Source organism: Hypomesus transpacificus, chromosome 13 (genome assembly GCF_021917145.1).
Source record: "Hypomesus transpacificus isolate Combined female chromosome 13, fHypTra1, whole genome shotgun sequence".
Taxonomy (NCBI): domain Eukaryota; kingdom Metazoa; phylum Chordata; class Actinopteri; order Osmeriformes; family Osmeridae; genus Hypomesus; species Hypomesus transpacificus.
In genome coordinates, this window is record NC_061072.1 from 925,002 (window position 1) to 939,870 (window position 14,869).

At 39.8% G+C, this 14,869-nt stretch overlaps 1 protein-coding gene across 1 annotated transcript; it reads right to left on the minus strand.

Moving 5' to 3' along the window:
* Positions 1–1,442: 1,442 nt before the first annotated feature.
* Positions 1,443–14,808, minus strand: anapc16 (anaphase promoting complex subunit 16). The gene is made up of 4 exons (XM_047031844.1): positions 14,710–14,808; positions 14,277–14,419; positions 2,013–2,087; positions 1,443–1,928 (listed from the first exon to the last, which is right to left on the minus strand). Exons 2-4 carry the CDS (start codon positions 14,416–14,418, stop codon positions 1,819–1,821), a joined length of 327 nt encoding a protein of 108 aa, XP_046887800.1. The 5' UTR covers position 14,419; positions 14,710–14,808; the 3' UTR covers positions 1,443–1,818.
* Between the last annotated feature and the right edge of the window lie 61 nt (positions 14,809–14,869).

A 14,869-nucleotide genomic window follows, 5' to 3' on the forward strand; every position in this document is an offset into this window, starting at 1 on the left:
GCTTGTTAGACATCCAGAAGACAATCTAATGCTGACGATGAATCATGTAGGTTAGAAAAAAAGAGCAAATATCAAAACTAATGCACATTGTTTATATTGAGTATCCTGACCGAATTAAAACAACAACAACAACAACAACAACTCTTTTTGCATATTCGTGTAGCCTATAATTTTTATTAAGCTGGCACAGAATGTTAGCAATAAATTAATGTCAAGGTTAAAACAGCTACATCTTTCTCAGGTAAACATTGTCTTGGAGAAGAAATTCTTGACGTCCTCCCTAGTAAAAGAAAAAAAGTTTTGGATGGCAGCCAGAAAAATGCGTAACGAGAACATGTGAGATCTGGAGAGGGACGGACTGTACTGCAAAGGAGGAACTCAAAGAAAACAACAGAAAACAAGTATGGGTAAAGAGCATGTTGTAATGTTCCTACAAGGTATTTGCATCCTATTTGCATTGTCTGCTTCGTTGTAGGGCCTTGGGCTATATTAAATAGATGAAATTAAGTGAATCGTCTTTGAAAGGTGATTTGAACTATTTCTTATATTTTGGAATACTGTATGGAAATACAAATTTTATGTAATATTTATAAGAACTCATAGAAGTAAACGAATTAAGGAACTGACTGCTGAATCATGTCCAACTATGCTAAATAACATCAGCTCAAAAACAACCTTGAAAGCATAAACATAACACCTTTAGGACCCAGAGGTTTGCATTGGTAGTAGAATACGCCCATTTATGGAACACAAAAAACCACAAGACAATCAGTTGTGGCCCAGAACAGTACATTCTGTACATGTATCCAAATACAGTACACCGATAAACTCCACCTCTTATTCACACAAAAACCCTCAATCCCTGTTATGGTCCTGAGTAGAGTTCATGAAAGACGATGTACATACCTCACCAAAACTATTAGCTAACCCACATTTTACATGAACACAAACTGTAATATGAAGTTTGAGGAAAAACACAGTAATAGTTTAATGTTTTAGACAGAGATGGTAAAGCCACAATGTTCCAATACTAGTAAACAGAGGCAGCATGAGCAGTTCCATACGTGTCATGCAGGCCACATGGACACCAACTGACCCTGAAATGTGTGTTTGATTTTGTTTACAGACACTCTTTGTTCTTGCCTGTCCTCTAGTGACTGCCTGACGCAGTTAAGAAAACAGCTGTGAGGACATTCTGGAGGGGTGGACCAAGTGACGAGCTGCAATTCTATGAAGAGGCTTCTTCAGAATTATGAGTATCAAGGATGCCATGTGGATCAACAATACGCCCTTGCTGTGGATGTCTGTAGTCACCCTAGGTACTAACAACAGGCTGCACAGCATTGTCAAAAAGAATAGTATTGCCAAGGTTTAGTGGTATTGTTAGGAAATGTGTGACTATAATCGATTCTTTCACATCAAAAAGCAGTCCCTTCAAGATATATAATTAATATTTTATTTCAAGGTTTAATCAGTGATAATCCAATAACATGTCAACATATCAATAATTAGTATGAAGTGTCATCATGATTTAATAAAAAAACTTTTGTACTCAAGTAAGATATATTATAGTTGTTATATACTGTAGTTATATATGATGTTCTATAATTCTATAGTCAGATTTATTATGGTAGTAAAGAGTTTGCAATAATGTTTCACCTTTACATAATCACTGATAATACAGAAATGTATAGCCTGGTCCTGATGAAAAATACAGTGAAATAATTGACAAAATAAAATGTTTAGGTTGTGCAAGTTAAAATCAAGACTAGAAGACTAGTTTTCTGAACAGTTCTCAGAAGTGAACACGTTTATATTTCATGATGGGGTGAATCCCAAAAGCTGTTCAATTGGTTTGTATCGCCATTCATCAGCTTCCAGCTCCTCAACCAAACTTGCCAGCTTCTCCATTCGAGACACCTGTTGATCTAAAGACACAAAAAAGGTTATTACGGATACAAATATATAAAGCTAACTCAAAGGTGTCCCTAAAACAAAACTTACTGACTTACCATGTTTCACCTGCTTCAGTGTGGATGCAACCTGATAGCTGAACACAGACTCACACAAAAATCTGTCTGAGCCATCTGAAAAACAAAGATGCAAACTTATCAAATATTTAGATTATAGTTAATACTATGTGCACAGTGCCCGTGATGCAATGGATGATTAAGATGTCAGTGAAACACAAAAATACAGATTCCTTGAAATATAAATAGGGCACAGTGCCTGTGATGATGTCGGTGACACACACAGATTTCTGGAATTATAGATAGATACTGCGATGAAGCTGGTGATGACAGTTCTCAGTGGTTTCGGATTAGTTGGATTATAAAAAGGACACCTGCAAAATATACACTTTGCAGAGTGCCCGGTTCTCAAGATATTCGCTGCAGACCAGAGGACCAATCACAGTGAAAGGGCTGGGACTGGAGGCAAATTATTTTACATCAAAATGCTAATCCAAACAACGGAACTCCGTTGGATTATAATGAGACACATGCACATGCAGAGACACATGCAGAATAAGAACTTTGCCTGGTTTTTGAGCTGATTGTGGAAACTAAACCCATTCTAATTTGTACACACACAGATTCCTGGCATTATTAGGAGAGATAGAGTCGCATTTACTACTCTGCTCTACGGCAAAATAACAGACAAAGCAATTAAATGAAGGCTAAAGGATATAAAACATTATCTAACTTTCCACATTATGCAAGCATGACCCTCTCAAAGATTTGGTGGCAGAATTTTAAAACAAAACAAATCCCCAAAACACAGAAAGAGGAATAGAGCCCCTCAAGCCTCTCTGCTGTCCCACTTATCTGAGTTCCCTTTGTCTTTGACAATGAACCACCCACTACTCTCCTGCATGACCCAAACTAGGCACATTAATTAGAGCAACAGGGATATGATGCAAGGGCGAGTAACCAGATGGGCTCTCACTTCCCACTAAGAAACCCTCTTGTCGTGTGGTAATGACGGAGAGGTGGGTGGCTGGTGACAGTGCACGTCTTCCTTCTGGCACACCAGCAACCTCAAAAGTGGGTGCTAACTGAGCTCAAATTATTTTTAGGCAACAGTTTCCTTAAAAAAACGAAGAAAAAACAAAATGAAAAAAACATATTTATTGATGCAATCAAGATTCACCACAGGTACATTAAGTCCTGCAGTATAGCTAATACATTCTTAATTTTTTTCTAACCCAAAAGGGGCATCCACAGGCCAATACTCATTGTCTTTATCACTGGCGGCAATACATATTCTGGTACTGATAGCATAGCTAGTTTTATGTAAAAAAAAAAATAATTTCCAAGCTTAAATCAAAATGATTGCTCTGCTTGCTAATATAATTGAAGCTTCTTGTGACAAAGCAACTTGTCTTGGACACACTCAAATATTCTTAACTGGTATCTGAATATGGCTTCTTTCTTGATTTTTATAAGGGTCTTTTATACAAGAGAATATAAATTAATTGTTCACTTTAGAATAATTTTGCTTTGGTGATTTTAATTGTACGGGTATTAAAATGTTGTTGCTAATGGAATAGTTGAAACATAGCAGGACCCTTAGATTTGTGGCATGTCTGTTTTTTTTTGGCAAACAAATTATCGCAACCTATGTTATTATTATAGTGATGAACAAGGTATCTCCCTAGCTGGTAGGGATTTCATTGTTAGTCAGCTGGCTAATGACGCATACAATAGAATAGAATTCCTATAATTAATGAGCTCTCAGGCTTCTGGTTCAACCTAATGCCATGGAAAAAATAGAATACACCTTGGGAAGAGCATTTCAGTAGGGATACCCTCCTCCGGAGATGGTCTGTGACAGAGAGAGGTGTAGACCAGAGGCTTATGCACAAGAGTAGATGATGGTGACACAGATATCCATCATGATGTAGAAGAGTTGGAGGTTCTTTGATAGAAAGATAAATAGAAGGACTACATGATTGCACACAATAATAAAGCCATCACCAAGCTAGCGAGCTGGAACTCAGGTCTCATAAGGACAAATGTACTGGCCAACTAACTGGGCCAGTCAGATGGCTGAGCGGTTAGAGAATCAGAAGGTTCCCGGTTCGATGCCCGGCTGTGCAAAATGACGTTGTGTCCTTGGGCAAGGCACTTCACCTTACTTGCCTTCGGGGAATTTTCCTGTACTTACTGTAAGTCGCTTTGGATAAGTGTCCGCTTGAATGACTAAATGTAACTATTTCAGGCTACTGTTAACGGTGCTACTAGAGCTAACTACTTACTAACCGAGAGTGAGGTCATGCCGGGAAATATCAAACTGAGGCTTGAATGTATCGGCATGTATACGGCAAAGCCGAGGGGTCGGCTCTAAAAGAAGAGCAAATGCAATTGCCCGACGATGCAACGATGCGACTCGGGGATGCAGCATTTCCTCTCTGCAGTTACAGTCTAGAATGCCTGTCAAAAGTTGGGAAACAACTAGTCTTTTATCGTTTTTGAGAGACACATGCATCTCTACAGCCACAAGCAGGTATTCAACTATACCAGTCCCCCCAGGATTTCGTGGGCCTTTTTTGTGATAGTTGCAGGCTAAAATTCCTGATATTAATTATTAATACAATATTAATAATAATAATAACTGGAGAGGGTACAATTGTATTGTGTGCTTGCTAGCGTCAGTTGCAGACGGGTCCATTTATTATTAACTGTAATTTATAACTGATATTTCTGTATATTTTATATAAAAATGCGTACTTACTATTTATGAAGATTGCATTGATTTAAAAGCATACATTTGTTGTTGCTCATTTACAATAAAAAATACAAAAAGTGAAGTGTTGAATAAAACGGTTGTCTTCTCATTTCCCCTGCAAGAGGGAATATTGATAAGCTAAATCAGCCTCAGTTAAAAAGTTGAATCAAACAAAGAAATTGGGCAATCCGGTGTAAAACGTTCCTAACCTCAATGACTATGTCCCCTTAAGTTTTTAACTTCTAGTGATATTTTCAAGTATTTAGCCTACTCATATTGCATTAATTCATTAAGAACCCCCTTTGAAACACGTTGTAACAACTTGTAGGATGGCAGTAGGATATTTCAGATGGAATCGCGACTCAAACAGTACCATGTGCTAACCGAAAATATGCCCCCAAGAAATGTGTTTAGGGGGAAATGGCTAATTCAAAGAAAGTTTGCTGGAAGCGATCATTGGCAGTAACAATGCCAAATTTGGTCTCAATCTAGAGCCCTGCGTGGAGAAGCTGAACCCGGTAAATTGTGCTACAAGTAGGCTAGCCTTGCTGCTGTTGCTAGCCAAACTTCACTGAGCAGCACTTGTGCTAGCTGCCGAATCATTGGATACCAGTGGATAGAAAAATGATGTTTCCTTCTGTTGTTAGACAGTTAGTCAGTTTAGCAACTACTTGTTTACTCTCCTCTTTTGTATTTCTCTTTTGTGCTCCGCTCGGGGAGTTGCGTTTCATTTAGCAAATAGTTTTTTGCATTCACTTCACTCTTCTACTGTCTCATATTAACCAACTGAAATGACGTTCTTTGCTGAGCAGTTGCTGCAATCGATGGAATAGTCCACAGTAGTATCGGGTGGGAGGGGAAGCCTGCGTTGACACAAATAGAATAAAAGCTCTGTTGGTATCTTTGTTGATACTTTTGGGGACTTTTAAATCGATATGTATTATTATTTTAGGTATTATTGATCATATAGTATGATCAATAATAACTTTTCAAGGGGCCCCCTCGCATTGCGGCATGCAATACACGACCAGCACTACGACATTACAAAAAGTGAAAGAGTTCACAGGCACTGGAATGAACGCGTGAACAGTATCGATCATCAGGTAGTAATACAGTACGTTCAGTTCACGTTCACCAAAATTATGAACAAATTCATGAACTTTCGTTCAATGAACGCATTTAAGTGCAACACTGGATTCAACCCCTACTGGAGAGAGTTGTGGGAGACGACGATGATTGGTCAAAGTTGCGGGAAAATTGCATTGATTGGTAAAAATTGCAACGTCGCGCTGAATTCGCGGGGAATCGTTGAATTCGCGTGAATTGGTGCGATTGCAACATCGCAAATTCCTGGAGGGTCTGCTATACCCTCTCCAAGGGCCCGACGGATTGTGGAGGACGCCTTTAGAAACCTGGGGCCTCATGCATAAAGCATTGCGCGGCTTTCATACCAGAAGATGGCGTACGGCCAAAACTCGAAAAGTACCTACGCACAGAAATATTCTCATTAATAAAACCGGTTGTACGCCAGGTCCTGCGCACCTTTCCTTTATAAATCACAATCAACGTGAGATTGACCGCACATGAACGAGCCACTGACCCCGCCTTGCTTCCTCCCATAAATGAATATGCAGATAGTCTATAAATGCGCTCCTGATATAATTTCTTTGTCTGAATTACCAAATTTCTTCGAATAAACGCTGCACCAAAAATGAACGTTATTCAATAAACACAGCAGCGTTCATACAAAGAAATGCGGTGACTGAGATCGAGGTTTTGACAACAGAGGTGGAGGCAAGAAAATGTGTCCTGTTTGGTGGCCTGTCATAAGGTATTGAAGAGAAAAGAAAATCGGCGGAGTGGAAAACTGTCACTATTTGCGCCCTTTCTTGTTTTGAACCTGTGACACTTCGAGATTTAGCTAAATGTAAAGTGCATTACAAATACAATTATTATTATTATTATTATAGGGCCACGAATGCAGAAAGAATGGCAGAAATTTAAAAGAAATGGTCCGATGTAAGACTGTAAATGAAGAAACGAGTGGTGACACATCGTAACAGCATGGCAGCTATAGGGTTAGCGTGGGGGTTACGGGTTGTTCTCGCCAGGCAAAGAAAGCTAAATAGTTATATTGGTAACAGAAATCAGACTTACCATAGCTTACTGTCAACATTATATTCAAACAAAATGCCACAAAATTCACACTGCCTTCAATTTAACATCAGTGTGGAAATGTGGCCTGTATTTTATATGTTCAACCTACAAAACCATTTAAAAAATGGATATATAACGTGATCTAACAAGACTTGGTAATAATGTAATAAAATATAGCTGCAAGCAGCGATGCGGATTCCTCCGCAAAATATTATAAAAATATACATTGTAGAAGGTCAAGAATTGGACAACAAGAGAGCAAAATTACTTAATGTTTGGCCAACAACAATAGGCTCAATGGGGATTTGAACTCATGAGAATAAGGTTACAAGTCAGTCTCTCTATCCTCTCTGCTACACAACAACTGTTGAAATGTTATGAATAGAAAGGGTAGAGTATTAACTTTTTATAGGATATTGAAAGTCTTCTTGAGTTGATCTTTTTCCAGAATCTCAATCAATGCACAACTAACAGTAGTCATGTGGGCAACGGGGCTGGGCTGAGCTGGGCAGAGCTCATGTTCAGCTGCTTGTGAGAATAGCTTGAGAGGGTGCAGGAGCCGACTCTGTGGTCCCATTAAAATACACAACTTGCACAATCAGGGTGACCAAAAAGACCAAAAAACTAACAAACAATAACATTACAAACATCTAACTGAACGAACAAAACAACTGAAATCCCTCGCAAGGCTGTTGTAACCAAACTATTTTCCACAAGTCTTTGCGTTTTTGGACATGCCGCACTGCATGCTGGGTACCCAAGGGTGCTGACGCTGATTATCTAGCTGTGCTCCGACTGCGTGATACGAGTATTAGATTTTGGTCAGCTTTGGGACAAAGGTTAAGAAACAGTTTACATTTCAAGGTGAAATTGCACATGGTATTTCAGAATGATGTCTGCCTGTTTAACCTCTTCTGAAACCTGTTAAATGTGCCTAAAAACGCCTAAACAGCATACTCAAAGTAAATTGACTGCTGTTCTTGAACCATTTGACGTAGATGCATGTAAATGGACTCTTTTGAAAGCTGACTCTGAAGTTATGTTCCTTGTTGTCAGGACCCTGTCAGTCCTACTGGTGTTGAGACATAGAAGCTTGAACACAAGGAAAGTGAAAGTTTCTATTTCCGCCTAGATTTTGTTTTGAAAAAACAGGCCTGAAGAGGCCTAGAGGTGGTAGGTATTAGCTGGAAGACAGAATTGGACCACAGGTTGAAGCCTTACCGAATTCAGATCAAAAGTCAAACATGATACCACAATATATTCATATTTGACACGTTTTTATAAGAGTACATCCAGGCGTTTTCTAAAAGGGCCTTTTGGAGACTCCAGAATGACCCTTCTCACCAAGGTCAAATTCTTAGGATAAAAAGGTATAATTGTTATCTCCAATGAAAGGTGGTACTTAGAACTATCATATATAACAGCTAAATCCCTCATTAGTATTACTGAAACACAAAAACTGAAGCAAGAACACATTGGAGTGCTTTATCTGATTCCCAGGATTGGCACACAAAGAACACTGACATATTGCGCAATCGACTTTTATTTTGAAGGCTCCACAAAACCTGGCATATGGGGTATCGCCATTTACAGCTAGCGCTAAGCTACAAGGATAACTAGCTCATTTCAGAGCCAGTCGAAGCCAGTTAGAAAAAATCGTGTAGAGGGGGCGGGGGGGCGGGACGCACAGACCTGGTTGGCTTTAGAGGGCTGTCACCGGGGCATGGAAGCTCCTATTGGTCAAAACTTGGTGTCAATCAAAACCTCTGAGTGTAGCGGCCATTTTAAGACTATTCCCGCCTTTGAACTCGTCCCAGATCTCTTCCTATAAGCGATAGTAAGTTAGAGACTGAAATAAAATAATTTGACGAAGGAAGAATGAAGCAACAAGATCGTGGCTATGTGTGGATATAATTCATTGTTTGGACAACTACTCGACATGGTTTGATACTTTGGACCCTTGGGAATGTAAGCAGATGAGGTTTTGATGAGTTGTGTGCATACCTGGAACATTCCTAAGTAATCGTAGGTAAGTCAAACGTTTTTCTCTGGCATTGTTGAAGGAACGGTCACCGGACAAAGACGTTGACGGTACTTTCTGTTGCGAGTTGAGCTTGAATTGGTTTATTTCATTGGAAGCACAAGAATCGTAGCTTTCCAACGAGGTATCATATGTGTAGCAGTCTAAAAAAAGATTTTTCAATTGAGTGCATTTTCACTGAGGGAGGGGGGCGCAGCATTTCTGACTCGCCGGCGAGCCAAGGATCCAGAACAGGTTTAACTAAACAAGTAATCAAAATTATGACAGGCCAAAAAACTGTGCCTAGATTTGAACCTGTGACCTTTCACTTTGCAGGACAACATTTCAACCCATTGAGCTACCCGCAAGGCTGAGAACAGTTTCTGTACAAAAAAAGAAAGCCGTTTCTCCTTTAGCGTGGATTGTTCGATTCGGCCAAAGTTTTACACACCTGTAATTCAATAATCCTTTGACATATCAAGGTGAAATTGCGCATGGTACTTCAGAACAATGTCTTCCTGTTTAACTAAACATATATTCAAATTTAAGACAGACTCAAACAGTGTGGCTGGATTCGAACCTACGACCTTATACTTTGCAGGTCACCGTTCCAGCTCGTTGAGCTATTCTCAGTGCTGAATATTGTCATGTTCACGGCTTGTCAACGCCAGTAGGCAGTAGCGGTCGATGCGGCGTCTACTCTTTAGGTGCGTTCGACATGGACTGGCTTAATGCAGCGCTGCAGCCTGCTGCAGGCGGCTGACTTGAAACAGTGAATTCAGTTTCGACTTTTTGTCCGACTTGACACGGCGCCGAGAATAGGTCACTGTGACGTCGCCATCAAAGTACCATGAGATCGATTCGAGAACTGCCGGTTGTGTAGCCGAGTGCATTTTCTCAAGAGCAACTGCACGGGTTCTAGTGACGACACAGCTATTTCGTGATTGGCCAGACTCACACACGACAACTTTGATGCGTGTTTTGTAATTATTCTGACACCTTCAGTTTTGCTAATCCTCAAATCAGGACCGTTTAATTGAATACAAAATTTATTTAAGAAAGGGTTTTACTCCGCCTCTTCACTAACAGAAAGACTATGTTTAATTATAAATAAAGTAAAGTAAGCAAACAACTCTTAATTGGCCGTGACTGACGTCAACGCAGCAAACCACGAGAAGCTGAAATGTCCTACTTCACAGGGCCGTTTTCAACTCCTCCTTGACTGCAAGCTGCTACTCTCGCCGGTCGTTTCATGCGGCCGCAGTCCATGTCGAACGCAACTAATATTATGTTGCTAATGCTGTGACATTCTGGTTTCGCTCAGATGCCATCAAGTTGGATCTATGGTCGTAGTCAGTCCTTCACTAACCAATCAGCATTCGTTAGCAAAATGCTAGCGTGTTATGGGCAACAATGACTTACCCTGTAAGAAATCGAAAGGATATAAGTACTCATTCATTCAACTTTGACCTGTACTCCATTTTGAACATGCAAAAACTACAATCATATCTGAGATTTCTCAACGACAATCGGGATAAAGACACAAATGTAGTAGTTTAGCTCCATAGACTCCCATTCATTTTGCACTTGACCGCGATCACTCCCAGTGGAACTCTGTTGGAACTGCAACACAATTCGGTACAATGGGGCTTAATGAGGAGTGGCCAGGCTCTCCTTAATCCATGGTTTTTCCTGCATAGAAAACATTTTGGCGCGCGCCAAAGCCATTTTCCCGAGTGCCAATGACAAATCCCGAGCACCAAAGGCAAAAAAAAGTCTGCGATGAAAAAAAAGAAAAGCTGTGTTCATCAGCGTGCAATGCATCATTTCAGCGAATATGTTCTCAATAGTATGTTTCAAGTAGGCTACAGCCGAATCCTTGCTCTGTTTTGATCAACAGTAATCGAGTTGATAAGCGTGTCTTCTTGTCTGATCAATACGCAACTGTGAGGTGCGCGAATGGACAGAGTGGCCACTAAACTGTCGTTCCGCTGCGAGGGCCAGCCCAACGTTCACAAATACACCTGTACAAATGCAAATGAAATTTCCACTCAAAATGCTAACAAAAGTTTGATTCACGATTTCCAATAAAGCCTTCATTGGTATTGAAGGCTTTGGTGATATATAGTGTCCTCTATGGCTAAATTTCTGCCGCCACGGTATCAGAAATCAGGTTGTATAAAATGTTTAGCCTTCGATCAGCCGTGATTGTTAGAGTGCATGTCGGAGAATTGCACGGACACTAGTGATGTGTCGCTCGTGAACGATTCGTTCATTTTGAATGAATCCTTATAAGGACTCGGGACTAACGAGTCCTCTCAACGAGTGATTCGTTCATTTCCCGACTCGGTCTTTCTACGAGTCTTTGGATCATTTTTCACGTGACCCGCATTGTATTTTTTAGTAGAGGAAACAGTTTCCTTATTCCCTTTCGCGTGGCCGCTGTTTTAGTAAGACGTGAATGATATTTGCTGAAGTCATCATACTGACTGTTTTTGTTATTTTCACTTTACATTTACACTTACAGTTTAGTGCAATGTTTGACGTGATAATTAAATGTTAGTGTGATAATACATGACCAAATCATACAAACTCATGATACATTATTTTATTGCAGGAATTTCTTTTGAAATAGTATCTGCTGGTGCACATGTCATGCACTTACCTACTTGAGAATATCATACGTGTTTGCAGTGGACGTATAGCTGCTCTGTTGAACACATATATTTTTTTTATATGACTTTGAAAGAGTCAGTGCCTCCCCAGCCACAAACCTCACCGCACGTCACTGGTGCATTATTATGCTGAAGTAGTTTTAATTAATAAATAGTGGGTTTATTGTTATTATTTGCTACAGAACGCTTAGCCTATCAAGATCAAATGAAGCAGGCAGTGTAACCCTAACCTTAATCAATAGGTTAGGTTACTGACCATTTACAATAAGTTGTTACGTAAATTATTAATTGGCAGCATTTATGCCATTTAGAACATACTTTATGAGTGTAAGGTGTCTTTAAGTAGTCTAACGTTATTGCTTTAGGAGAAATAGGACGAAAATATGAGGGAGATGCAAAACACCTGCGAATAAATACATTGATTAGAAAAAAAAATAAGAAAAAAAAGAATATATACTACGGCTGTCCCCGACTAAGATTTTCTTTAGTCGACCAAGACTCGATTAAAACGTCTGAAAATCGACTAATCGAAATTTGAAACACTTTTCTTTCAAAAACAAAACGTACAAACATTTTCCCGATCTAACTCAATGGCTGCTGTACATTGCAGATTCAGCCGCTAATAGCCTACAAATAATAAGACTTGTATCACCAGTCCTGTTGTCACCGAATGCCAATGGTATTTAGTATCTCTTACAATGTACTACAAATTAAAGATATTGTTTGTTTAACATGCAAATCATCTGAGTGAGCTTATCACTGCCTGAAAAATTGCAGCATGCGAACTACTAGAAGCTGAGTGGGGAACGGTGCAACAGAGAAAGATTTTGTTGTCTTGGCCGGAGAAGATAATGGCCGCGTAGCTTCTTAACGAATCTGGGAAACGCGGGCAATGTCATTCGATTTGGATGTGATTCTTATAATAGGCATATTCATTTTTCAACCCAGCGCGTTAGCATGAGTGAAGTAGGGCTAGGCCAACTCACGTTTTTCAGGTGGTAGGCTACATTATATTCAACGTTGAACTATAAAAAAAATAAACCGTTGTTGGCAAAGTTTGCATTCAACGTTTTTTGAGTCACCCGGTACTCATTTAATAAAATGCTGCCATACCACAGATTTCTTTGCCATTTTGACTAATAACACCGACAACCGCTTTGGCAGAGTTTGTAGTTCGGCAGCCAATTGTGCTCGTGCTGTGTGCAAAATACCAAAACAAAACAGCGCAGATTAACTAAAGGGAAAACAGTAACAGCTTTTCTTTTAAATTATATATTTTTAGAGTTGCTTTTTTTGTCTTAAATAATATAATCTACAATTTCTGTAGAACATTTAGTTAATTCAGCAATGATGATACAAGCGGGAATCAGATCTCACACTGCCATACGGCAGCTCGACTAAAAAAATCTTAGTCGACCAAGAGCAGCATATCGACCAGAAAATCGACTATTCGACTGAGTGGGGACAGCCCTAATATAAAAAAATGTTGGGGGTGGAGCACCGAAGACCCATTTTGAACCAGGAAAAACCCTCTAAACAGACTCTAGTAGAGCTCTCCGAGGGCGTTTCACGTCGGAGAGGGCGTTCCCTGAGTCCGTGAAAACAGAGTAGTATAAATCGGCCTTAAGACTATAGTAGGAACTAGACTTATCCTCTGCAAACTTGTCTGCACTGAAGTCCTGCAAAGCACCGGCCTTACCCTCATGTAATACAGAAGACAACAGTGAACTAACAGTGGTACACAAGGAAGTTAATGTTACCCTTTAATAACTGAAACAAGAGTGCCTATTGAGTGAAATTTGGTAGATAACAGGTGCTGTTAGTTTATTAACTGCTACTCTTCGATATTGTTTATTCATTCCTTTAGTGTCCGAGTTCGTAAACTCATCAACTTCAAACATATTTTAAGCCATGTAGGCCTACCCATTGTTGCACTGGCTCTCGTTAGGCTCTGCAAAACAGACACAATGTAATGGATTGATGCGTAGTTGGGATATTGGCAGGCAGAGGTGGCAGAGAGATGAATGCTCTCCAAACTGAAGGCCTTCATGGGCGAAGTCTATTATTAGCTGACTTATCATACCACAGTGATCAATTGAACACTTGGCAGTCCTTCCTCTAACTAGCCGCAATATTCACTGTATCCCCTGAATGGCAAGAACCAACAAAAAAGTGGCAAACAACCAAACAAGCAGAGCCAGCTAAGAGGGTGCTAAGGCTAAACAGTTCCACTACAACATACCTGACTCACACCTGTGTTACACCCCCTATGCATGTTGCATATAATAGGTAATAAGTAAATCATTAATAAATATAATATAGGTCAACAACTCACTATTCTCTATTAAAATCTGAAGCTATGTGTGTGAGAATGGTGCACATTATTATAATATGTCGAGTACTTGGATTGTATGATGAATGTAGGTCTATGATTGTGTGGAGATGCTCTGTGGTTGTTTGGTCTTGGTGTTGTTTTTTGCTATCTGAGTTGCCTGTTTGTCAGACCACTACTTTATGGAATATGATGAATTTGCAAAAAGACGAATACATACAGTATGTATCTATTTACAGTAGTCTAATCCCAGTTGAATTGTCATAGACACCCTAAAGTGCTAAAACAATAAGTAGCCTACTATTACACGACAACAATGTATATCTGAAGCACAGAATCCATGGCATATTAACAGGTAAGTTACCTTCCATCATTTCACCAGCACCTTTGGGATAGGTATAGAGGACTTTTCGTGGGGGGATGAGTTCTGAAGCACTGAACCCAGAACCAGTCACGGAGCTCCCACTAACACCCCCCGCAGAGGAGGATGAGGAAGACGCTGCCATCCTGATCCAATATGAGAACAGTTTCACGTTAACTGTCAGTGTAGAGTAGCCTAGTTGTATGCACTTTGTGATCTCTTCTTGTATGCAAATTAGTGCTACACGTTGTACTAGCATTAGCAATCCCATAAACGTCCGAACGCTGTATGACAGTCTAGCTAAATATAAAATTCCTACCTCCCAAGTAATAATATTACACAAAGCAAACCGTAATAATCTATTCACTGAATACAACTATGTAAGTTGGTTATTCCATGTAAAAATAGACAAATCGTTAGCTAGATAGCTAGTTACCGTCAGTGCTTTTTCTGCTTCTGTGTTTATGAACGTCGGGGATCAAATGTGATTGTTAAATAGAAAGGATTCTTCATGTCAGTTTACAGTCCGCCGCGTAGCTCTATCCACGCACTTTACATCTCTGTGACGACGTAACCACTTTCTTACGCTAGACTGC

Bases quoted from the DNA above. Each gene is read 5' to 3' on its own strand.
- anapc16 (XM_047031844.1), bottom strand. From the start codon at position 14,418: ATGGCAGCGTCTTCCTCATCCTCCTCTGCGGGGGGTGTTAGTGGGAGC. The intron at 2,088-14,276 runs GTAACTTACCTG...TTTGTTTTTCAG, and splicing joins TGCTGGTGAAATGATGGAAG to ATGGCTCAGACAGATTTTTG. The intron at 1,929-2,012 runs GTAAGTCAGTAA...TTGTGTCTTTAG, and splicing joins ACTGAAGCAGGTGAAACATG to ATCAACAGGTGTCTCGAATG.